This window comes from Podarcis gaigeae, assembly GCF_964106915.1.
Source record: "Podarcis gaigeae genome assembly, chromosome: 10".
NCBI lineage: Eukaryota > Metazoa > Chordata > Lepidosauria > Squamata > Lacertidae > Podarcis > Podarcis gaigeae.
Window position 1 is genome coordinate 4,706,031 of NC_139686.1, and position 24,952 is coordinate 4,730,982.

At 48.6% G+C, this 24,952-nt stretch overlaps 1 protein-coding gene across 4 annotated transcripts in view; it reads left to right on the forward strand.

The window, feature by feature from the left end:
* The window catches only part of IRF5 (interferon regulatory factor 5), a 50,528-nt gene extending 25,800 nt beyond the window's left edge, over nt 1–24,728 (forward strand). For all 4 annotated transcript variants that reach the window (XM_083700511.1, XM_083700512.1, XM_083700510.1 and 1 more), the window contains 8 exons: nt 1,997–2,209; nt 9,938–10,127; nt 13,086–13,132; nt 14,987–15,020; nt 16,567–16,887; nt 18,392–18,781; nt 20,809–20,927; nt 22,936–24,728. In XM_083700511.1, coding sequence (XP_083556637.1) covers nt 2,036–2,209; nt 9,938–10,127; nt 13,086–13,132; nt 14,987–15,020; nt 16,567–16,887; nt 18,392–18,781; nt 20,809–20,927; nt 22,936–23,169 — 1,509 coding nt within the window. In that variant the 5' untranslated portion in view covers nt 1,997–2,035 and the 3' untranslated portion in view covers nt 23,170–24,728. The remainder of the gene's footprint in view (nt 1–1,996; nt 2,210–9,937; nt 10,128–13,085; nt 13,133–14,986; nt 15,021–16,566; nt 16,888–18,391; nt 18,782–20,808; nt 20,928–22,935) is intronic.
* The last annotated feature ends 224 nt before the right edge of the window (nt 24,729–24,952 follow it).

Below are 24,952 nucleotides of genomic sequence, written 5' to 3' on the forward strand. Positions count from 1 at the left end.
GTTTCAGGTTAAGAACGGACCTCCGGAACGAATTAAGTACTTAACCTGAGGTACCACTGTATAGTTCAAGCTATGGTTTTCCCAGTAGTGATGCATGGAAGTGAGAGCTGGACCATCAAGAAGGCTGATCGCCAAAGAATGGATGCTTTTGGATTATGGTGCTGGAGGAGACTCTGGAGAGTCCCATGGACTGCAAGAAGATCAAACCTCTCCATTCTGAAGGACATCAGCCTTGAGTGCTCACTGGAAGGACAGATCCTGAAGCTGAGGCTCCAAGACTTTGGCCTCCTCGTGAGAAGAGAAGACTCCCTGGAAAAGACCCTGATGTTGGGAAAGATGGAGGGCACAAGGAGAAGGGGACGACAGAGGACGAGATGGTTGGACAGTGTTCTCGAAGAGACCAACATGAGTTTGACCAGGCAGTGGAAGACAGGAGTGCCTGGTGTGCTCTGGTCCAGGGGGTCACGAAGCGTCGGACACGACTAAACGACTAAACAACTAAACAACAACAACATGCTCCTGCGTCCCCCCAGAAAAAACACTGCATAAACCCACTGACATCACGGTCCACAGCCAATGGCAACTGCCAAAGAAGCAGTCTACCTAGAAGGAATCCTGCCTGATCTTGATGTATACAGTGGTACCTCAGGTTACATACACTTCAGGTTACAGACTCCGCTAACCCAGAAGTAGTGCTTCAGGTTAAGAACTTTGCTTCAGGATGAGAACAGAAATCGTGCTCCGACGGCACGGCAGCAGCAGGAGGCCCCATTAGCTAAAGTGGTGCTTCAGGTTAAGAACAGTTTCAGGTTAAGTACGGACCTCTGGAACGAATTAAGTACTTAACCTGAGGTACCACTGTATACTCATTTGATATTTTTTTCATTCTATTAGCTAAAATGTTTGCAAATAATTTATAATAATTATTTAACAATGAGATAGGCCTATAATTTTTGATTTGCAGCAAATCTGAAACCTGTTTTGGAATTACTGTAATATGAGCCTTTTCCCATGTTTCTGGATTTTCACCTGTATTTAAAATCTCATTCATAACATCTTTCAATGGGTTTACTATTTTTTATAATACTTTGCCGTTAATCCATCTGGAACAGGAGACTTGCCATTTTTTGTCCACTTGATTGCCTCTAACACTTCTTGATTTCTCAACTCACTTTTGATGGTGTTGTGGGTGGTTTGGGGAGGTAAAATTGGCTTCTGTATACCCAGTGATTTTTTTCCCCCTTAAAAAATGTTTAGGGGTACTCTCATTTTGACTCAAGAAAATCACCAAGTCTTTCTTTTTTCTTTCTTTCTTGTTTCCTTTGTATGTGATAAATGTGAAAATCAATTAAAAAAATGGGGGGGGAATGAATTGATTTTAGAATGTATTTCAATTAATTGATTGTGATTTTATGTAAATTGTGTTATTTTTACTTTTGTTAGCTGCTCTGAGCCCGGCTTCGGCTGGGGAGGGCGGGATATAAATAAAAATTATTATTATTATTATTATTGTTGTTGTTGTTGTTGTTGTTGTTAAGTTGTGGGTTGACATAGTAGACGACACAGCGACTTCTCCAAGTAGCTCTTTATTTTGTAAGCTGGAATAGAACTGACTGCAAACAGCTCAGCCGGCCTGCTTTTATAGGCAGCCGGCTGTCAACATTGTAGCAACAACAGCCCAGAGTTCCCGCCTAAAATAACTGACGTGGACCTGAGTGAAAACTATCTACAGACCTGAGTGAAAACTATATACAGTATCCCCCTGCTGGCCCAGGGTGAAACTTCACTACATAACAATTATTATTATTATTATTATTATTATTATTATTATTATTATTATTATTATTATTATTATTCTGCATTCCCTGCAGCTTTCGGATCGAATGCAAGGGAAGCCCCACAAAGAGCGCAATGCAGCGATCAAACCATAATGTCGCGAGTGTGTTTCCTCTCGGAGGCCATGCGCTTCCTGACCGATTCTGCTTTCTCCTTGCAGGTCAGGCGGTCGGTCAGTCGTCCCTCCGGTGACGCCGCCATGAGCTCTCATCCCCGCCGCGTCCGCCTGAAGCCCTGGCTGGTGACCCAAGTCAACAGCGGTCAGTACCCGGGACTCCGCTGGGTGGACGCCGAGAGAAAGCGCTTCTTCATTCCCTGGCGCCATGCCACCCGCCACATCCCCAGCCAGGACGACGAAAACACCATATTCAAGGTGCGTGAGGAGGGAGAGATCTAGCTTGCCGGCTAAAATTCCCTGCTATATCCCACATAACAGTGCCTTTTTTAAAAAGTAGGAATTAGGGCTGCAGCCGTTAAACCAGCTTGGCTTAGAGTGCTTCCCAAACCTGGGTCTCTAGCTGCTGTTGGACTACAACTCCCATCATTCCTGACCACTGGGCGATGGGAGTTGTAGTCCAAAAACAGCTGAAGACCGAAGTTTGGGAAACGCTGGCTTATAATAATAATAATAATAATAATAATTTTTTATTTATACCCCGCCTTTCCCGGTTCAAAAACCGGGCTCAGAGCGGCTAACAACAAATTTTAAACACTTAATTATAAAAGCAGCATAAAATACAGTGTAAAAACATGAATAACAATAAAAATCAAAAATCAATTAGATAATCCCCAGGGCTAGCTGGCTGAATTGGTCCCACGTGGGCCAGCGAGGAGGCCAGGGGAGACAGGTGCAGGGTCTCAGAGCGGGTGATCTTCATAAAAGGGAAGAGGGAGGGAAGAGAAGGGAAATAAAAGATCAGGCTGAATTCAAATTGAAAGCCAGGTGGTATAGCTCTGCCTTACAGGCCCTACAGAAGGAGGTTAAATCCTGCAGGGCCCTAGTCTCTGTTATTCTAAAGCAGCAATGCTGCAGCAAGCAAAGGCTCTAGCAGCTCAGTCAGCTGCTTGTGACTGCAAAGCCAAACAGGATGTTTGTGACTGTTGCCATGGAAACAAAGGGGCAGTCCATTCTCCTTATTGAGCACAGGATGTGAGCTCAGTGTGTGTCATATGATCTGTACAGGAGGTACATGGGTGGAGTTTGGAGTTTCTCTCTGTTTGTTGAAGAGAGCAGACATCTTTTACTGTATGACTGCTAAAGACAGGAATAAAAGCATGTAGTTACATTTCTGTCTGTGTCTGATTCCCCTCCCTGGGGAAATGCAGGGAGCAGGGAGGAGGAGAAGCAGTTGGTGTGTTTTTCTCACAGTCTGAGGAAAATCGCCGGAACGGACCTCGTGTGTTTTTCCTGCCGGGAGTCGCCGGAGGGAGGTCAAAGGAATTCAGCTGGTGCCTGCAGATAGGCACATACCTCTGACCGGGCTAGAATTCCAACAGTGGTAGCAGAGGATGGTTACTACGATCCATGGAAATCTGCAGAAATAGTGGCAGAGCTGCTGTTTTCATCCCTCTCCATGGAAGCCTGAGGTGAGAAAGCTGATTCTCTGCAGCCAGAAGCTGACCAGAGGAAGCTGAAAGCCAAGCTACGGAGCCCAGGTATGAGATTTTTGGGCTTAGAAGTGTGCATGCAGATTGATTCATTCTCTGCTTCGAGGGAGCAACGTTTGGGAAAAACAGCTCCGAGAGAGAAGAGCTCTGCATTCCAAACATTCTTGTGGTTTTTCCTGTCCAAGGAAAGGAATGCTGTTGCTTAGCAACGCAGGCCAGTTTCACGAGAGGGCTGGAAGTCAGGCTTTGCCTCAGAGAGGCAAAAACAGCCTATGTTTAGACTTAGGCCCTTAACGAACACTTGAAAGGGACTTTCCAAGCGGCCAGTGTTTGGATTTGATATCCCGCCTTTCACTCCCCTTCAGTGTTATAGCTGCCAGGTGCACAAGAGTGTAAACAAGCCAGCTATTGGATTTTAGAGGCTTGTGTTTGAGAGTCAATGCAAGGACTCAAAATGGATGCCAAGAAGGGGGGAGGCCTGCCTTCTCCACCCTTTCTGACCAGTGACAATTATGCATCTTGGTCTATTAAGATGAAGGCCTTGCTGCAGAATCAGAGACTGTTTGGGGTGATTGAGAACCCCATCTCTGCAGCACCAACGCGTGCTTGGGAGTCACAGGATGTGAAGGCCAGAACTGCTATAATTCTGTGTGTGTCAGACTCGCAGCTTATTCATATACAGGATTTACAGCACGCGAAAGATGTTTGGGACACGCTGAGAAGGACACATCAGAGAGATGCAGGATCTTCAGCGTTGCTGTATTTTGAGAAGCTGACCAACCTGAGGCTTGCGCCTGATGGAGATGTTCAAGCGCACCTGACGGAAATGAAATTTCTGCGTCAACAGATGGTGGAACGCAATTTCCGTCTGCAGGAGGAAGTGTTTTGCTTCATAGTAATAAACAGTCTGAATCGGACTTACAAAACGGTTGCCAGTCAGCTGGGGTCCCTCCCAGCACAAAATTTAACGTTGGAAAGGGTCTTTGCTGTAGTTCTGAACGAACAGGACAGACTTGCTGCCCTGGAAGTCAAGGACAGGGGGAGACGAGAACGGAGTTCTGACACCCCCACTGCTGTAGCTACTGGAGAAGATGCCGTAGCTTTGAACGTTGTCCGATGCTTCAATTGTGGACAGACTGGGCATCTTCAGCGGAGCTGTAGGAAGCCACGTCAGAACAAAGGAGCCAAGGGAAGCTCCACAAAGTCTGAGGCGTCAGGCAAAAGTCATACCATCCCAAAGGCAAAGACTGCAAAGGCTTTGATGTCCCTAAAAGCCACACCAGAAGTGGGGAATTCTTTCGTTTTGGACACGGGAGCGACGGTTCACATGACCCATCGCAGGGATCTATTTTCGTCGTTTAAGAAGCAAAGCTTCGTTGTACAACAAGCCAACGGTCAAGAGCTGGAAGCGACCGGAATTGGGACTGTGTATCTTAAAAGTCTGAACTTGACTATAAACAATGTTTATTTGGTTCCAGAGTTGAAGTACAATCTGCTCAGCGTTTCGCAGATTGCCAAGAAGGGACTAAAACTGTCCTATGATGATCAGAACTGCGAGATCTACAAAGATGGAGAGTTGTATCTTTCTGCCAAAGAGAAAGATGGACTGTATTTGTTGACTTTTGATCAAAGTGATTACATGAATTGTAATTCTAACATGATCTCTTTTGCAGGTGTAGCCAAGAAGAACACCAAGCAGGTCACCTCCAGAGTCGACAAGGCATTTCAGCGGGTGTATGCTGATGTGATTGGTCCTTTAGCACCATCTAGAGGCAATGCAAAGTATTACCTAATATGTGTTGATTCTTTCACAGGTTTTGTCTGGATTTATCTTTTGGAGAAACCGAAAGAAGCCTTAGAAAGGTTTAAAGAGTTTTGTGACAAAGTTAAAAATATGCATGATGCTGACATAGATTGTCTTTGCACAGATGAGAAGCCAATTTTTCTTTTACAGGATTTCCAGAGGTTCCTGAAGAAGAAAGGGATAAGACACAGAATTGCTAGTTCCGAAGAAGCATGGAAAAGATGTGTCTGTGTTAGGGTGAACAAAGAATTGCAAAAGGGAATGCATGCGCAATTGCTTAGTTCACATCTGCCACATGAGTACTGGGCTGAGTCGCTAATGTCATTTTGCTATACGTGGTTGAGAAAGTTTTCAAAAGAGTTGGGAAGTTCTCCTTTTGAGAAACTGTTCCATAGAAAACCTTCAGTTGCCCATTTCAAGGTTTTTGGGTCTCATGTGAGGACAGAAGCTCCGGGTGGAGTAAAGAATGCCAGAGGCATTTTTGTGGGTTATGAAAAGGGTCTCTACAGAGTAATTTTGTCTGAATCTGGTAAGGTGATTCTCACAAAATTTCTAGAGAGTGCTCCTGAACAGGAGAGAGTGATTGTTCACACATTTCCCACAGGAGATGATGATGATGATGATGATGATGATGATGATGATGTTGATTTTATTGAGTTCAGTAGTACTGATGATGACAGCGATAGCTCAGACAGCTCAGTTGTCACAGTCATTGAGAGGAAATCTCACACGATGACTAGACCCTCAGAAGAGGAGGATGAACCACTGTTTACAATTGGTACTGGTTCTCCAGAGAGTTCAGAGGCTGAACCAGAAAGCAGAAAAGAGCAGCACCTCTTACGTAGGTCTGAGAGAGCAACGAAGGGTGTACCACCCAAGAGGTATTCAAAAGAGTTTGCCAACCTAGCTATTGCATGTGTTGCTGTTGTAAACGACCAAGGTCAAATTGAAGCTGTGTCTGAGTCAGAGACAAAGGCACAACAGAGAGTTGTTAACCAAGGTAATGCAGAAGCACTCATTCCTTGGAAGTCACACAACCAGAGAGGTACATTGGTAAAACCAGTGGCGGGTAGTTCCAAGGGTGGAACTGAAACAACAGGGGAATGTTATAAGTAAAACAACTGTTTGTTTTCTTCTCTGGATGACGCTTTGCTCGCAGCACACATTGATACTTCAGGGGGAGTATGTTATTCTAAAGCAGCAATGCTGCAGCAAGCAAAGGCTCTAGCAGCTCAGTCAGCTGCTTGTGACTGCAAAGCCAAACAGGATGTTTGTGACTGTTGCCATGGAAACAAAGGGGCAGTCCATTCTCCTTATTGAGCACAGGATGTGAGCTCAGTGTGTGTCATATGATCTGTACAGGATGTACATGGGTGGAGTTTGGAGTTTCTCTCTGTTTGTTGAAGAGAGCAGACATCTTTTACTGTATGACTGCTAAAGACAGGAATAAAAGCATGTAGTTACATTTCTGTCTGTGTCTGATTCCCCTCCCTGGGGAAATGCAGGGAGCAGGGAGGAGGAGAAGCAGTTGGTGTGTTTTTCTCACAGCCTGAGGAAAATCGCCGGAACGGACCTCGTGTGTTTTCCCTGCCGGGAGTCGCCGGAGGGAGGTCAAAGGAATTCAGCCGGTGCCTGCAGATAGGCACATACCTCTGACCGGGCCAGAATTCCAACAGTCTCATGGGACAGAGCAGTCCACCAAGTCGGGGCCACCACTGAGAAGGCCCTGGCCCTGGTAGAAGATAGTCTGACTTCCTCAGGGACCTCTCAACTATGGTTATTCATTGACCTTAAGGTCCTCTGCGGGGCAGACCAGGAGAACAGCTGTCAACTTTTCCCTATTCTTGCAAGGAATCCTATTCGGAATAAGGGAATTTCCCTTTTAAAAAGGGGAAAGTTGACAGCTATGACCAGGAGAGGCATCCCGTAGATACGAGGGCCCTAAGTGTCAGATCAGGACCTGGGAGACCAGGGTTAGAATTCCCACTTGCCTTCAGGAGCCTGACACTGGCTGTCGTCACCTCGCAGGGTTGTTGCGGCGATTAAACAAGGAGGGGGAGAAAAAGTTGGGGTATAAATGCAACAAAACATGGCTAGATCTGTGTTTCCCAAACTTGGGGCCCTGGCTATTTTTGGACTACAACTCCCATCATTCCTGACCACTGGATGATGAGAGTTGTAGTCCAAAAACAGCTGGAGACTGAAGTTTGGGTAATAATAATAATAATAATAATAATAATAATAATAATAATTTATTTGTACCCCACCAATCTGGCTGGGTTTCCCCAGCCACTCTGGGCGGCTTCCAACAAAGATTAAAAATACATTAAAAGGTGCGAAGACCGTGGGAAGCCAAAAAAATTAAGATTATAATTTGGAAGACAATTGGACTTTTGGGGGGGGGGTTCTTATTTTCATTGGATTTGATTTGATCTGTTAATTAGATGTTCTTATTGGAAAATTAATAAACGCTTAAAAAATAATACATTAAAACGTTGCACATTAAAAACTTCCCTGAACAGGGAAACACTGGGTTAGATAATTCGGACTAGAAAACCAAACGCCAATTAATTTGTCACTTCATTTGTTCAGGTATTTATGCAAAATACTGAAGTTGCCAGGCGCCATCTTGGAAGAGATGCTTCTTCACCTCACAATGGAGGGATTTTTTTTCTTACAAGATGGCCCCTGCTTGGGCATAGGCTCGCAGTGCGCCATGTGGCAACGAGGAGCGCATGGGCATTTCCAAAGTGTTTTTTTCATGTGGGGCTGAGGGGTCCCGCAGGCAGGCAGCCCCCCAGATGTTGCTGGGGTCTCCGTGGTGCCTGGTGGGAGATACAGCCCGGCGACAACATCTGGAGGGCACCAGGTTGAGAAAGGCTGCTCTGGGGTTAGGCCGAAGGGTTGCCACGGTAACGAGGAACGGGAGGGGGGATTGCTCCGGAGCAGCCGCCATTTTGCAGAATTCTCCCCATGAAGGGGACTCACCTGGTCAGGTCCTTGCAGGGCATAAAAAAAGGGTTTTTTTATTCTGCAGAGTTTTTAGAGTTCGCTGGGGGAAACTTTCCTCCGACGGCTCTCCGCGATGTTGCCATTTAGATCTTTCTTTACCTCTTTATTGCTTTCTTTAAAATATTCATAGGTATACTTATATTTTTATTTATCTGCAGCCCAGGCAGGTTGGAAAGGTAGCATGGATATCGTTTTTGAATATAAACAATACCAGGGGTTAGAGTTATGTGGTTTGGCACTTCATACGCTTCTATAAATTCTTACTGCATTTTTTTAAAAAGGGAAATTGCATTTTTAGAAAACATATAAGCAAAATATGTTGACAATTATAAATACATAAAGGAGAAAGCACATTAGCGTACCTCTAGCGGGCATTAATATAACGACGGTGTCAAAATAAATGAAAATTGTTTACCGATAAACATATTTACAGTTCGCTCCTCATATAAAATATCAGGGTGGTAAGCAACCTGATTTAGAAGTACGAAAAGTGTAAAACGCCATAACAAAAATACAGAATGATGGTGGTAGATTGGGGTTTTTTTACTGTTTTACTTTGATTAGAGTTTAATTATTTTTTAACAATCTTCTCTGCATTTTTTTTAATTCTATTTATTTTTTGGCTTTCTGTATTTTATCTGTGTGGTTTTTAATTCGTAAGCGGCCTTTCTGGGACAAAAGTGAGACGTATTATAATAATAATAATAATAATTATATTATTATTATTATTATTATTATTATTATTATTATTTACATGAAGAACTAAAGAAGATGTTGATAATATCAATAACAAAGAAACCAGAGACATATCTCTTTGGATAGATAAATGATGAGATACCATGGGGGGGGGGAATTTTTCTATATGCAAGTAAAGCTGCTAGAATAGAGATTGCTGCCAGGTGGAAGTCACAAACTACACCCACAAAGGAGGAATGGATTTGTAAACTAAATGAATATTTAATTTTGGCAAAATTAACTGCTATAATAAGAAATCAGTCAAATCAAAAATTAAAAAAGGAGTGGAAATGTTTTGATGAATATATGGCAAAATATTGCTCACAAAGAAAGAGATATGCTAATATGCCTGGATTAAAATGTGAAGTACTGGATGGAAGAAAAATTAGTAAGGAAAGATAATAAGAATATATAGGTGATTTGAGAAGATTGTAGAATGCAAAGATTATTGTAAATTGTATAATGTGGAGAAAATTGAGTGGGAGGAGGGAGAAAAGAATAATATGATGGATTGAGGAAATATAAATGTAAATTAATAATAATAATAATTTATTATTTATACCCCGCCCATCTGGCTGGGCCTCCCCAGGCACTCTGGGCGGCTTCCATAAAAACCAAAAATACAGTAAAATATCACACATTAAAAACTTCCCTGAACAGGGCTGCCTATATGGGGGGATGGGGAGGAAATGGTATTGGTTTTGGTACATCTGTATTGCAATGTAATAGGTGAAAACCAATAAAAAAAGATGAAAATCATCATCATCATCCAAATGGCACAGAAACACCATTAACAATTACAAATTATTGTTACTGATTCTACCACTGTTGTATGTGGGGATGTGTGAGGGTGGCACTGGATATCGGTTCTTAAAACGGGTGCTCTCAGGTGGCGGTGTTTTAAATCTCCGCTGCCCTGTGTCCTGTCGGTCCTTTTCCCAGGCCTGGGCCAAAGAGACAGGCAAATACAACGAAGGCGTCGACGAGCCGGATCCTGCTAAGTGGAAAGCCAACCTGCGCTGTGCCCTCAACAAGAGCCGCGAGTTTAACCTGATTTACGACGGCACCAAAGACACCCCCATGCAGGCCTTCAAGATCTACGAGGTTTGCGATGCCCCACAGCCCAACGGAGGTACCAGCCGCCCCCTGTGCGCTTGCAAACCCCAACTTTCCTGCTGCCTCCTAAAAAGAGCCCTTTCCCGCACCCTTTCTCCCCACCCTTCCCCGAAGGAAAAGCGGGAAGCTGTCCGTCTGCCGGCTCTGGAAGACAGACAAACACCCCATCATGCCCCTCCCGGCCACCCCCTGGCAGCCGAATGTGTTGCCTGCGAGATGCTTGGCTGCTTTGCCCCCTTGCCATAGCTGGTCAAACAGGTCCGGCTGGCTTTTGAAGCCCTGTGGAAACCTGCTTGACCTGGCACAGCAGTGGGGACGTCTTACCCATAGAGGCTAGTGGCGCAGGGCACCAGGGCGCATAGCTGTCAACCGTCCCTTATTTGGCAGGAAAGACCCTTATCCCAGTGCCGTGTCCCGCTGCTGTCCCTTATTGATGATTTCCCTTAAATTTCCCGGGTGTCAAAGGAAGCAGCTCCTCTCCCTCCCTCCTTGCCGGCCAGGGAGGAGGGAGGCTCCAACTGGGTTGCTTGGCTGCGTTGCTCACCCAATAAGGAGTCTAAGAACGACTGGGGGGTGGAGCTTGCATGCCTTGTGCCGATCAAATCGGCCGCATTGCCTGGAGACTCGCCTTTGCTCAGCGCTTCCCAGCGGAGAGGTAACGGTGGTTTTTCTTGCTGCGTCCCCTTTGCCGGGTTGCTGCGCTGTGGGAACCACCGTTTGAGGCTTTGTTTGGCTGCTGGTTGACTAAAATCCCTTATTTTGGCTGCTGATCCCTTATTTTCAAATCTGTACGTTGACAGCTATTCCAGGGCGCCAAGTTCTGGAGGGCTCCAGGGAAGAGGCGGAGGCGCAGTGCCTCCTAGCATCAGCTCGCCGGCCTCGCCCGCCTCCGCTGTGCTGCGCCGATGCAGCGCCGCACCCGGAGCATCCACCTGCCTTGGCCACCGTGGCACGAAGCATCCAGCTGAGCCGGGAGCCGCCGCGTCCAGCCTCCGCCTCTTCCCCGTCAGAGGAGCTGCCCTCTAGCTGCTTCCTCCAGCTTCCTCCAGCCCCCTAAAGCTGGGCACATCGCTAGCAGTGCTGTCCTCCCTTAGAAAGGTCGGCAACTCTGGAAAATAGGGGGCGCCGGAGGGATCTTTGTTTTTTTGTTTTTTTTAAGAACATTTATTGAAGTTTTCAAAAAATTATATAACGTAAAAACAACCAAAAAAGAGAAACAAAAAGAAAACAGAAATAACAATAAGATAAACATACATACAAAACAAAAAACAGGTATAATTTCATTCCCTTATGGTCGTATAACTTACTTTCCCGACCTCCTCATACCTCCCCTCTCTGTATTCCAATCTCTAATCAAGCCAATTCAACAAATCCTTCCCCTAATTTCTGATTTAATTTTTAATCTTTCTTTTCTTAATTACATAATCATTACAGCTAGAAACCCCTTAATTTCTAAGTCAACATCGTTCTAACATTCAATAATCTTGCAATATTTCTTAAGATAGTCCTTAAATTTCTTCCAATCTTCTTCCGCCGTCTCTTTTCCCTGGTCACGGATTCTGCTGGTCATTTCTGCCAGTCCCATATAGTCTATAACCTTCATCTGCCATTCTTCCACGGTGGGTAATTCTTGTGTCTTCCAATACTTTGCGATAAGTATTCTTGCTGCTGTTGTGGCGGATCTTTGCACCACGGGGCAGATATGCTTAAGACAGCCCTGAACATGTGCCCCACAGATAACAACACCGTGGTCTTATTTCCTTCCATTCTTTTATTTATTTATTGGTTTTCAATAAATATGGGGGAAAGACTCCATCATTAAAATGAATGTCCTGCCAAAAATGCTGTATTTGTTCCAAACGATACCAATTATGAATAAAGAGAATTGCTTTGAAGAAGGGAGGAAAGATCTAACGAGATTCGTATGGCAAGGAAAAAAACCGCGGATAAATATAAATGATTGACAGGAAGAAAGGAAAGGGGAGGATTAGCAGTGCCAAATTTAAAATTCTATTACGAAGCAGAATGTTTCATTTGGGTAAGAGATTGGTTTGATTGGAAAAAACTAATATACTGGATCTTAAAAGTTTTAATAATAGGTACGGATGGCATGCGTATCTTAATTATGAGAAAGTAAAAGGCAATAAAGAATTTACAAGTCATATATTAAGAGGTGTGTTATATAAAGTTTGGAACAAATATAGATTGCATCTGGAACCACAGACATATTTCCTTCCATTCTTGGAGGGGTGGGTCATGGATGGGATTGCTTCTAGGGCCGGGGAATATCCGGTTTTCAACACTGTGATACGGCTCACAGGTCTGGAATGTATCTCGGCTGCCTCCTCCATCTTCCCACCGTAGGGAAGGAGGAAGCAGCCGGGATGCATTGCCCAACCCTACATGGCAAGCAAGCCCCCATATTGCTCTGGAGGAACATGGGGGCTTCCTTAAACTGCTCTGCTGGGGGACATGATGGCAAGAGGCATTGGGGCTCGCTCAGCTGGGGGACGGGAGGCTCCCCCCCCCAGTCGAGCAGCTCAAGGTAGCCGCCATGCCCCTGAAAGCTGCCCGCCTACCTTTGCCCGAGTGGGCGAGAGCATCTTGCACGGCGCATCTTCCTTGGCGCCCAAATGACTTGAGCTGGCCGCTCGCGCCTGCTTCCTCGCCTCTCCAGCCCTTCAGCAAAATTCATTTTCTGCAGTCGCTATGAATTTGTTGAAGACAAGTTTGGTAACAAGTCTCCCAGTCTCCCCTCCTTCTCTCTCACATGCACACAACATGATTTGCCAAAGTCGCCCAGATACTGCCATAGTTTTGAGAGTCAGTCCTCTCCTCACAACCCCTCTGCTATAAACATTTCTGTTTTTACATTTTTTTGGGGGGGGGGAGGATAATTCAGGTGGGGGGACATGTAAAGCTCAAGAACGAGGCTCTGGGGAACGTACAACATTTATTTTCCCCCCTCCCTCAGAGCCTTTCGCTGGAGATGAGAACATCGGCCCTGAAGAAGAGGAGGAGGTAAGGAAGAATGACCTACTCGCTTTCTCTTTCTGATCATTTTTCATCCTTTGAGGAAACTGCAGACATTGGCATGTGGTAGTTGGACCTCTGCCCGTGTTCTAGCAGATGGAAGGAAATGCTTAGCTGCCCAGAGTCTCGAAGTTTGCATGGATTTTATTTTTCAAAGGACAGTCATCCCGTTCCTTCAGTTCCGCACTCCAACATTCTGCAGATAAGGGTTTTTCTCACCTCTGAGCAATTAACCCTGCATGTGGGAGGCTGGGGACTAACAGCCCTTCTGGGCGTGTTTTGGTTTTTTTGCTAGACTACAACTCCTATCATCCCTGGAGGTGATGGGAATTGGAGTCCCACAACAACGGGAGGGGAGGTCACAGATGAGCCGACCCTGATGGGTTGGGTTTCCAGATTCAATGTCCCTCCTGGTCCAAGATCCTACTTTCTAAGAGACCCACCAGCAGGAGATCTGGGTGAAGTTTCCGCAACTCCGCTTACCACCATTTTTCTTGGCGCTGCCCTTTGGTCCAGGCTCCTTCTCCACTTTGAAAGCTGCAGATGTGGGAGGAGATATTCCCAGCAGTTTCATAGCCATCCACTCCCAGGCTCCAAAGGCTGGTTTGGACACTGGTTTATCCTGACACTCCATTTAATTTGCCTTTGCGTGTTTTCCATGTTGTGCTTTTATTATCTTTAGGGCTGTGTTATTGTTTTTGTATTGTACGCAATGAATACATTGCTTAGATACTACATATACCGTATTTTTCGCTCCATTGGATGCACTTTTTTCCTCCTAAAAAGTAAGGGGAAATGTGAATGCGTCTTATGGAGTGAATGGCGCTGTGCAGAGAGGGAGAATTGCTCAGCGCCCCTTCAGTGAAGCGGGAGGAGAAACGGAGCCCCTTCTGTTCCTCCTCCTGCTTCGCTGAAGTGGCGCTGCGCAACTCTCCCTCTCTGCGCAGTGGCTGTCGTGCGAAGCCGGAGGAGGAATAGAAGGGTCTCCTTCTGTTCCTTCTCCAGCTTCACTGAAGGGGCGCTGAGCAATTCTCCCTCTCAGAGAGGGGGAACTGCACAGCGCCCCTTCAGCGACGCGTCGTCCTGGCTTTTGCCTTAGCCGTGCGCAGCCTCTTCGGGCAGGGGGAGCCTTCATCCTGCTGCCCTGAAGAGGCTTGGTGTGGTTATCCCAGAAGCCAGAACAGCCACACGGTATCCCAGAAGCCAGATTCCTCTTACTGTTCTGGCTTCTGGGATTCAGAATAATTTTTTCTTGTTTTCCTCCTCCCCAAACTAGGTGTGCCTTATGGTCTGGTGCGTCTTTTAGAGCGAAAAATACGGTATACACAGAGAGATTTGTTTCTTCCTATATAAATAAAAATGCAAGGCTGTCGTCACGCAGCTCCCGTTAGAGCAGCCTTTCTCAACCTGTGGGTCCCCGGATGTTGTTGAACTACAACTCCCATCACCCCTAGCTAGCAAGGCCACAGCTAAGGGATGATGGGAGTTGTAGTCCAACAACATCTGGGGACCCACAGGTTGAGAACCGCTGTGTTAGAGGATTTGTAGTGCCTCCCTGCAGTCCTGGATTTGCATGATGATAAACCCAAGAGGCCCAGCAAAGTGAGCTCAGTAGCTTGTAGAATGGGAGACTTGCAAGGGGACCCCGAGGGTCATTAGTCCAACCCCCTTCAATGCAGGAATCTCAGCTAGAGAGGGGGGGTCCAACCGGGGTGCAAGGGGAGGTTAGTACTGCTTTACAGGGAATGCCCAGGGTGTCTTCAAACATGCCCAGGGTGCCCCAGCAGGATCTCGGCTCAAGGTCTTTCCCGCCGCCACTAACACCAATTGCTTGATTTGCAGTTGCAGAAGATGATGCCAACGCTACAAATTGCAGGTGGGTGCCAGAGTGCCGGAGGGGGAGGCGGCTGTGCTGGGAGGGGGCTGGGGGGGCACAGGGATGGATCATTAACCCAGTTGGAGTGATGCTCTGCTCTTGCACACTCCTGATGGTCATTTTCAACATTACCATCTCAAGAAACGTCCATAAATTCTTGCACTGCATAGGAGACCTTACAAGCGGTGAGTGGGCCCTATTATTTACTGTATTGCATTTACATCCCACCTTCAAGAAGTATTATTATTATTATTATTATTATTATTAATAATAATTTATTACTTATAACCCACCTATCTGGCCAGGCCTCCACAGCCACTCTGGGCTGCTTCCCACAGGATATTAAAAACACAATAAAACATCAAACATTAAAAACTTCCCTAAACAGGGCTGCCTTCAGACATCTGATAGGAGGGTGTTCCACAGGGTGGGTGCCACCACCGAGAAGGCCCTCTGCCTGGTTCCCTGTAACTTGGCTTCTCGCAATGAGGGAACCGCCAGAAGGCCCTCGGAGCTGGACCTCAGTGTCCGGGCTGGACGATGGGGGTGGAGATGCTCCTTCAGGTATACTGGGATGAGGCCGTTTAGGGCTTTAAAGGTCAGCACCGACACTTGGAATTGTGTTCAGAAATGTACTCAAGAGGCTGTAAATAGTTTTCTTCCTCCCTTTATCGCCCTCACAACAACCTTGTGAGGTAGGCTAGGCTGAGTGCCTTACATGGATGTAATCCCATGTTCTCACCGCAAAGCATCCAGGAGTGGAAGCAAACTATCTGAGCAAAGAGTCAGCAACATTTTTTTAGCCGTGGGCCTGTCCACTGTCCCTCAGACCATGAGGGGGGTCGGACTATATTTTGGAAAAAAATATGAACTAATTCCTATGCCCCACAAATAACCCAGAGATGCATTTGAAATAAAAGGACACATTCTACTCATGTAAAAACACGCTGATTCCCGGACCATCTGCAGGCCAGATTGAGAAGGCGATTGGGCCGGATCCAGCCCCCGGGCCTTAGGTTGCCTACCCCTGATGATTCTGAGCAGTCAAGAACTTTATATTCCTGCAGCCTTGCCCATCCCCTCTTGTGCAGCTAGCAAAAGACACCTTCTGCTTTCTTCCGGGGGGGGGGGGTCTGCCGTGTCTTGGGGCACCCCCATCGTTCTGCCTGGACACTGAGATCCAGTGCCGAGGGCCTTCTGGCGGTTCCCTCATTGCGAGAAGTGAGGTTGCAGGGAACCAGACAGAGGGGCTTCTCAGTGGTGGCACCCACCCTGTGAAACGCCCTCCCTTCAGATGTGAAGGAAATAAGCAGCTATCTTCTCTTTAAAAGACATCTGAAGGCAGCCCTGTTTAGGGAAGTTTTTAATATTTGCTGCTGTATTGTTTTTAACACTCGATTGGGAGCCGCCCAGAGTGGCTGGGGAAACTCAGCCAGATGGGCGGGGTATAAATAATAAATTATTATTATTATTATTATTATTATTATTACCTGCCCCTGAGATCCCTTCCTGACATTTCATACGTGCTTGGCTCTCGTTTCCACAGATCCGTCCCACGGCGTGGAGCCACTGCCCCCCTACCCGTGGCTGAAACAGGAGGCCTTGTACCCGGGCCCTTGTCCCAACGGATCCTTCCCCCACGTGGCGCGCATGAACGCTCCCCCTCCGCCTCCGCCCGTCGGCGCTTTTGCGGTAGGCGGGGAGCCCGCCGCGCCCAACTTCGCCGAACCGGCCGGAGCGATGCCCCTCGTTCCAGGGGATGTCCCCATGTCGGCGGACCTGGAGCCCCTGCGCCCGGGGGGCTGCCCGGTGGCGCCCATGGAACAGTTCATCCCGGATTTGCTGATCAGCCCCCACATGCTGCCACGTAAGGATCCGTCCCGCGGCGGGGAGGAAGTGGGAGGGCAGGCGGGAATCGCGAAACCCTTTGGGAAGGGGAAATAGCCACGGCGGCTGATGTAGTGCTATGGTTAGAGCAGGGATGTCCAAAGTCCCTGTTGGGGGCCTAATCTGGTTTAATTCGACCCCTGTGGCAATTTATTTCCCGGGGTAAAATCCCCTAAAAGCTCAACAACTTGAATCCTAGGAAAAGGTCAACAACTTTGGCGTAAAGTTGGGGGGGAAAGCTCAGCAACTTCAATCCTATACAAAAAGGTCAACAACTTTGGCTGGCCCTCCCGTATTTTCACTTCATCAAATCTGGCCCTCTTTGGAAAAAGTTTGGGCACCCCTGGATTAGGGGCTGGAAGGGAATGGGGCTGCCATCTTGTTTTCTTATATTTCTCCCTCTTTGGTTCCACCAGTGCTTCCCCCTCGTACAATTTCTGTGACGCGCTCGATGGCGCCGCGGATGTTTAGCGCCCCTCCAACGTTTGCAAAGCACTTCTCTGTGCCTTCTCTTATGGCAAACGCAGTATTATTATTCCCATAGCTCAGAAGGGAAAACTGAGGCCCAGGACTCTCTCCCACGGGAGGCAGTGAGGGTCAGCGACTCCGAAGGCGTTCAAAGAGGGTTGGGCAAATTCACGAAGCAGGAGAGGGCTCTGGGGCTCTGGTCTTGCTTGTGGCTTCCCCACAAGAGACAAACAGGCCATTGGTCTCATCCAGAAGGCTCTGCTCATGTTTTGGTGGGTCCGGGGCTGAGGCGAAATTCAAACCTGGGGGGTTTCCCAGCCCTCGCACCCAGCCGCTCTGCGCTACGCCTGCTCTCAAGAGGAGGGTGCCGATTGTAGTTTTACGGAAACTGTGATTCTTTGAAGTGAAGAAATGGGACTTGTGCCGCTTCATATGCTGTTGGGCTTCAACTTCCACCAGTTCTGACCATTGGTTGTGCTGGCTGGGGCTGATGGGAGCTGGAGTCCAACACTGTTAAGAATGATAGGAGCTGGAGTCCAAGGCTGATGGCAGCTGGAGTCCAAGGCTGAGTCCAAGGCCATTAGGGAATGATGGGAGTTGGAGTCCAAGGCTGATGGGGTTTGATGGGAGCTGGAGTCCAGTGTTTAAGATGATAGGAGCTGGAGTCCCAAGCTGATAGGAAAAGGAATCCAAGGCTGATGGGGCTGATGGGAGCCAGAGTCCAAGGCCGTTAGGGATGATGGGAGCTGGAGTCCAACACTGTTAAAGATGATAGGAGCTGGAGTCCCAAGAGGTTAGGAACGGGAATCCAAGGGTGATGGGAGTTGGAGTCCAAGGCTGTTAGGGATGCTAGGAGCTGGAGTCCAAGGCTGTTAGGGATGATGGGAGCGGGAGTCCAAGGCTGTTAGGGATGATGGGAGCGGGAGTCCAAGGCTGCATGTAGGGCCTGTTCTTTCTACAAGATCCGTTGCAATGCCTAAACACTGTCCCGCTGCTGCTTTTCGCCTTTCCCACAGTGACCGACTTGGAGATCAAGTTTCAGTACCGCGGCCGCTCGGTGGGCTCTCTGACCATCAGCAACCCCCACGGCTGCCGCCTCTTCTACAGCAACCTGAAGCCCACCCAGGAGCAGGTGGAGCTTTTTGGGCCGCTAACGCTGGAGCAGGTGCGCTTCCCCAGCGCGGAGGGCGTGCCCAACGAGAAGCAGCGCTTCTACACCCACCAGCTGCTGGACGTCTTGGACCGGGGCCTCATCCTGGAGCTGCAGGGACAGGACATCTACGCCATCCGCCTCTGCCAGTGCAAGGTCTTCTGGACGGGGCCCTGCGCCGGGGAGCTGGCGGGCCCCAATCCCATCGAGCGTGAGAAGAAGATCAAGCTCTTCAGCCTGGAGAGCTTCCTTAACGGTGAGGGAAAGGGCCGGGGACTCCAGCCTCACCCTCCCTCCCATGCCAGGGCCTGCTTGGTCCCAAAGGAAGGGGCGAGGGCAAAGGCTTGGTGGAACGGGAACGGTTCTCTGCACATGCTCAGAGGCAGCGTCACCCCACAGGGCCAAGCAGATGCACAGAGGAAGAGGGCAGATGTCTCTGGGAATTCAGGTCTGGGGAGGAGTAAGGACACTTTTCTCCCCAGCACAGAACAAGCTCGCAGGGTCGTTGTGAGGATGGAACGGGGAGAGACGATCCAAGGCACCTTGAGCTCTTGGGGGGGGTGCCAATGTTGTTGGCATCTGTCTGTCTTGAGAGACAATGGGGTGCCCCTCCATTATGAGGTTGAACCGGGGGTGAGGTGAAACTAGGACCCTCGTACCTACGGGACCGCCTCTCCTGGTCTGCCCCGCGGAGGACCTTAAGGTCCACAAATGACAACATTTTGGAGGTCCCAAGCCGCAAGGCAGTTAGACTGGTCTCAACTAGCGCCAGGGCCTTTTCAGTACTGGCCCCGACTTGGTGGAACACTCTGTCCCAAGAGACTAGGGCCCTGCAGGACTTGACATCTTTCCGCAGGGCCTGCAAGACAGAGCTGTTCCTCCTGGCCTTTGATTTGGACTCGGTCTGACCCTTATGTTTCCCTCCCCTTATGGTTTTGATTTATGGGCTACTTTTAAAATGAGGCTGCATTTTAAATTGCATTTCAACCTGTATTTTAAATTGGTTCCCCCCACAATTATGTTTTTACCGTGATTTTATTGGTGTTAGCTGCCATGAGCCTGGCTCTGGCTGGGGAGGGTGGAGTATAAATAAAAATGATTATGATGATGATGATTGATTGGAGTTTCTATTGAAATGAGGCTGCATTTTAATGTTGTGTTTTAATCTTGTTTTTAAATTGTATTTTAATCAATTGTTTTTATACCTGGTGTTAGCCGCCCTGAGCCCGGTCTTGGCTGGGGAGGGCAGGGTATAAATAAAATTTATTATTATATTATTATTATTATTATTATTTATTAGATAAAAATGTGAATGATGATGGTGCTGACATTCCTGTACATTTGGTTCTGCCTTGAACAACCTTTGCTGAGGCTGATGGGAATTTTAGCCCCGCATGCCTGGAGCGCACCAAGTTGGTGTGAGGCTGGTTTGCTTTGTCCCTTTGGCTACTGTGCAACTTACTTCTGAGTAGACATGGCTAGGCGTGCACCAGCCATCTAGCCTGGGGGCAACGGGGGGAGGGAATGTTTGTTGTTTTCTTGCTGTTTTCTGGCATTTGGCTAGATACTTGGCTAAGGATGCCTTTGGTCCAGCAGCCAGTCTTTTCTGCTGGGGAGGTAAAACTGCCAGGCTGCATCTGTCAGGAGTTCAGCCTACACTCTAGTAGGACCCTGGCTGAGACACATGTCCGACTGGCATGTTTTCTCCCTCCTGGTCTTTCGTTCGGGAGCTTCAAAAGCTTTCTTCAACCCGAACATCACAGCGACCGATGCCAACAGACACCGGCACACTTGGGGATCCGCAGAGTCTTTGCAGCTTTTCGTGACAGACCTCAGCAACTCAGCATTTTGGCTAATCTACTTTATTTACATATAAACCCACACGGAGCACTGCAACATGGCTCCCTCTCTCTCTAGCATCAGACAGCAAAGAGAGAAAGAACAAAGGACAATAGTCCCACTTCACGGAACACATACATCCTGTCTCCGTCACTTCCCACTCTGTGGAGTCAAAACACACACCGCCAGTGAAAGACAACAATCCCATGACTGCAATCATGGAACAGGAATTCTAACATCATCCCTGCCAACCTGTTCTTGCTTCGCGATGCTCATAGCCTTCAACCGTCCTGCTATGACTTTCTCTCCTCTCCTTCCCCTTTCTGGTTCCCTGTTCCCTCCTTGCCCTCTTCTCTTCCCCCAATGGGTCGTCAGTACTTCCTGGCCCTTCCCATTTCCTTTATTTTTAAAAAAATATTTGTCTTTTCCGTCCTCTCTCCATAGGACTTATCATGTTCCAGAAGGGTCAGAGCACCACGCCGCCCCCCTACGAGATTTTCTTCTGCTTCGGAGAGGAGTGGCCGGACCAGAAGCCTAAAGAGAAGAAGCTGATCACAGTCCAGGTGGGATGGCGGGGCTGTGTTTGTGTGTCCCCATCCGTCCGTCATCTCCTTCCGCCCACATACCGTATTTTTTGCTCTATAAGATGCACCCGACCATAAGATGCACCTAGTTTTTAAGAGGAGGAAAACAAGAAAAAAATATTGTGAATCAAACGATGTTGAAGAGGGAGGACGGAGGATCAGGCTTACCCCTTACGGAGTCCCTTACTTTCCTCCTCCCTCTTCGCTGAAGAGACGCTGCGCAGCTATCCCTAAAGCCAGCACAGCAAGAGGGAGAGCTGCTCAAAGTCTCCCTCTTGCTGTTCTGGCTTCTGGGATAGCTGCGCAGCCTGCATTCGCTCCATAAGACGCACACACATTTCCCCTTACTTTTTAGGAGGGAAAAGGTGCATCTTATAGAGCGAAAAATACAATAAATCAAGAGGAGGTACGTTTGTCCATGAAGGTTTTCTAGCAGAAGTTGGTGTCAGGCGGCAGAGGATCCAAGCCTCACGGCAGCTTGCCAGGAACGGATAAGACAAGGAAAAGTCCTTGCCATCTGCTTTTTAATTCAGTATTTACAGAGAGAGGCTTGGAACACAGCCTCTGGGAATAATGGCGTTTTCCCGAGTGACTCTCCGCCCCCCTTTTTCTCCCACTTCCTTATTCATCTTGAGCTCTTTGCTCTCCTAGTTTCAAGGCGCTCCGGGTTCTGGGAGAAGGGGGTTCTGGCAGGGCCGGATTTAAGTTTTGATGAGGCCCTCAGCTCCTGAAGGTCATGGGGCCCAGCTGTCCTTTGTCAACAACAAACTGCCACTTTTTTGTGTGTTGAAAATGTGCTATGTGGTAATTTATGGACCTAATAGGTATCAAAAGCCATTAGCACATAACAAAATATGTATTTTATCAAGTAATTGTTACAACCAGTCCATGCAGAATGTGGGCACCCTATATATAGAAAGGAGCAAACCAGTGATATTTTAGGGAGCAGGCGAGCAGGCGGGGGCCATGACTTCCATCCTAGGAGCCTGCACAACACAAAACACGGTTGCTGTATGTAGGTTTTATTTTACAGTGGTACCTTGGGTTACAGACGCTTCAGGTTACAGATGCTTCAGACTCCACTAACCCAGAAATAGTACCTCGGGTTAAGAACTTTGCTTCAGGACGAGAACAGAAATCGTGCAGCGGCAGTGGGAGGCCCCATTAGCTAAAGTGGTGCTTCAGGTTAAGAACAGTTTCAGGTTAAGAACGGATCTCCGGAACGAATTAAGTTCTTAACCAGAGGTACCACTGTATTGGTTTTTTTATCTTATGTTTTGGAAAAGGTTTTTTCCCTTTTTCCCCTGCTGGATGGGGCGGACTTATACAGAGGTAAAAAGGTAAAGGTAAAGGTACCCCTGCCCGTACGGGCCAGTCTTGACAGACTCTGGGGTTGTGCGCCCATCTCACTTAAGAGGCCAGGGGCCAGCGCTGTCCGGAGACACTTCCGGGTCACGTGGCCAGCGTGACATCGCTGCTCTGGCGAGCCAGAGCCGCACACGGAAACGCCGTTTACCTTCCCGCTGGTAAGCGGTCCCTATTTATCTACTTGCACCCAGAGGTGCTTTCGAACTGCTAGGTTGGCAGGCGCTGGGACCGAGCAGCGGGAGCGCACCCCGCCACAGGGATTCGAACCGCCGACCTTTCGATCGGCAAGTCCTAGGCGCTGAGGCTTTAACCCACAGCGCCACCTGCGTCCCTATACAGAGGTACCACTGCCCATGTGCGCTGAGCGGGTTGCGCTTCTGTGCATACACGAAGCGTGATTTAGCACTTCTGTGCATGGGCGAGTGGCAAACCCGGAAGTAACCCGTTCCAGTACTTCTGGGTTTCCTGCAGACGTCCGCCAAAATGGATGCTGGACGGGGCGGACTTATACAGAGGTACCACTGTAATTATTTTACCATTTCACCACATATATGAAAGCGAGGCTGCTCTGCTTTTCCACCTGTGCACGAAATGACGGAACCCCCTTTTCCCTTCGCAGGTGGTGCCCGTAGCTGCGCGTCTCCTGTTGGAAATGTTCTCCGGGGAGCTGTGCTGGTCAGCCGACAGCGTCCGCCTCCAGATCTCCCACCCGGATCTCAAGGACAAGATGGTGGAACAGTTCAAAGAGCTGCACCAACTCTGGCAGACTCAGCAGAGCGTTCAAGTCCAGAGTCTGCAACTGGCCGGGCCCGAGAGCTGGCCCATGCAGACCAGCACCACAAACAGCATGTAGCCGTGACCGGGGGGGCGCCTTGCCACCCCCAGGCCTTAGCCACTTTGCTAGCGGGCGGCCGATGCAGAGCCACAGGGACTTACAAGCTCTGGGGCCTCCCGGAGTTCCCAGTTAAGAGCTGGACTTCAGCAGACACCAAGTGGGATCATGTAGCCTCACCAGCAACCTTTTGCTGAGCCCAAGAGAAGCCGCAGCGGTTCTATGCGGGATAGGGGCCTTCTTCCGATTGCTGCAAAAAAAAGTGAGCTGTCGAATGGAAGGGGTGCGGGGAAAGGGCCGCAAGGAACTTGCAGGGCAAGGGCAGGTCTTGCATCAGCGATGGGGGAAGTCCGTTGAGCTGGGCTGCAGCAGGTAGCTTTACTTAAGCGTAAGTGCTGTAGCAGGGAAGGGAAAACCAGGACTCCCCCTTTCTAAAAGAGCCCCTGCAAAGGTCTGGAGCAGGGCACAAATGGGAGGGACCCCAAAGGTCCTGTAGCCCCAACCCTCTGAAATTCAGTAACCACAGAGAACCATGCACTGCTCTTGGGCTTCAGCCCCCAAAAGGCCAAAGATGGAGGCTGTTCTGTGCCCCCTTCCCCCACTAGGTTGCATGGATTGGGGCCAGACCTTCTCCTGTGAGAAGCATCCTTTGCGAAGTTTGAGACACTCTGCCAGCTCCGGCACTGGGATTCTTGACTTTCGATTTGCAAGAGCGAAGGGTTTTCAGTCCCCGTGGCTGCGAAGAGATGTTCGGGAGCAGGTGTGCAGTGCCTTGGGAGCTCCAGCAAGCCAAGGAAATGACCTGAAATGGGTTCTTTGTGGGCAAGAAGGCATTGCCACTTCGAGGGCCCTGCATGTAGCTCCACCTTTCCCCACCTGTGCCCTCCAGGGGGTTTTGAACTACAACTCCCCTCGGCCTAACAGAACCAAGAATGCAGGTGGGTGTAGGCTTTGCACAATCTCAACAGAGAAGCTTCTCTGGGCAGGAAACCTCTGTGGGCAAGAGGGTATTAGCCAGCCTTTGGGGAAGGAAATGTGCCTTTTTGTGTTTCTGAATCCTGGCGTTTGCATGGGGAGGGGTTGTAAATGTTAAAGCTTTGCAGGAACAAAATGCGCTTCCAGAAAGCATTCCCAAGCGTCCTTTCCGAAAATCTACGAATGCAAAAGTGCTTGAATCCAAGAGGAAGAGGGATGGGGTTTGGGTTTGGGTGGGCAACACTTCAGGGTCTTCTCTACAGTTTTTTACTCCACCACCTGCCTGCCAAAATTAGAATCCATGCGGGTCACAGAACTCTACTTTCCTTGGCAAGGCAGGTGGGAACAGTGGAGAGAGGGGTGGAAGGGAAGATCCCATTCCATGGGAAAAGCTTGAAAGGAGCCGGCGATTCTTTGCCCCACTGCAACCAAGGTATTTAGTTTCCTGCTGCTCCCTTTCCTTCCGAGTCGGCTGAGAGCGTGCCCCACGGCAGTGAGGGGCGTGTTGCGCTTCGCCACTGCCAAACTGCCGTGTTACGTGGCCTCTGCCCGTCAGCTAGGGGTCAGCTCAACCGCTGCCTGTGAAATAAACATGTTTACTCCGATCTGCGATGGCTGATGAGTGGTTCAGATGCCGTGGGAAACTTGAGAGCTCCGCCAGGGCACCTGCTGCTGCCTCCAGCAATTCTGCGTCCGTCGCAAGTGAGAGGGGAGGGTGGCTGAGGTAGGGGGGTGGGGAGAATAACCACTGCAGGAATGGTACCTGGATATAGCTTGGAGGGGCAGGTGGGGGGGAAGAGTCAGTCCCCCCCCCCAAGGCAACTTTCTC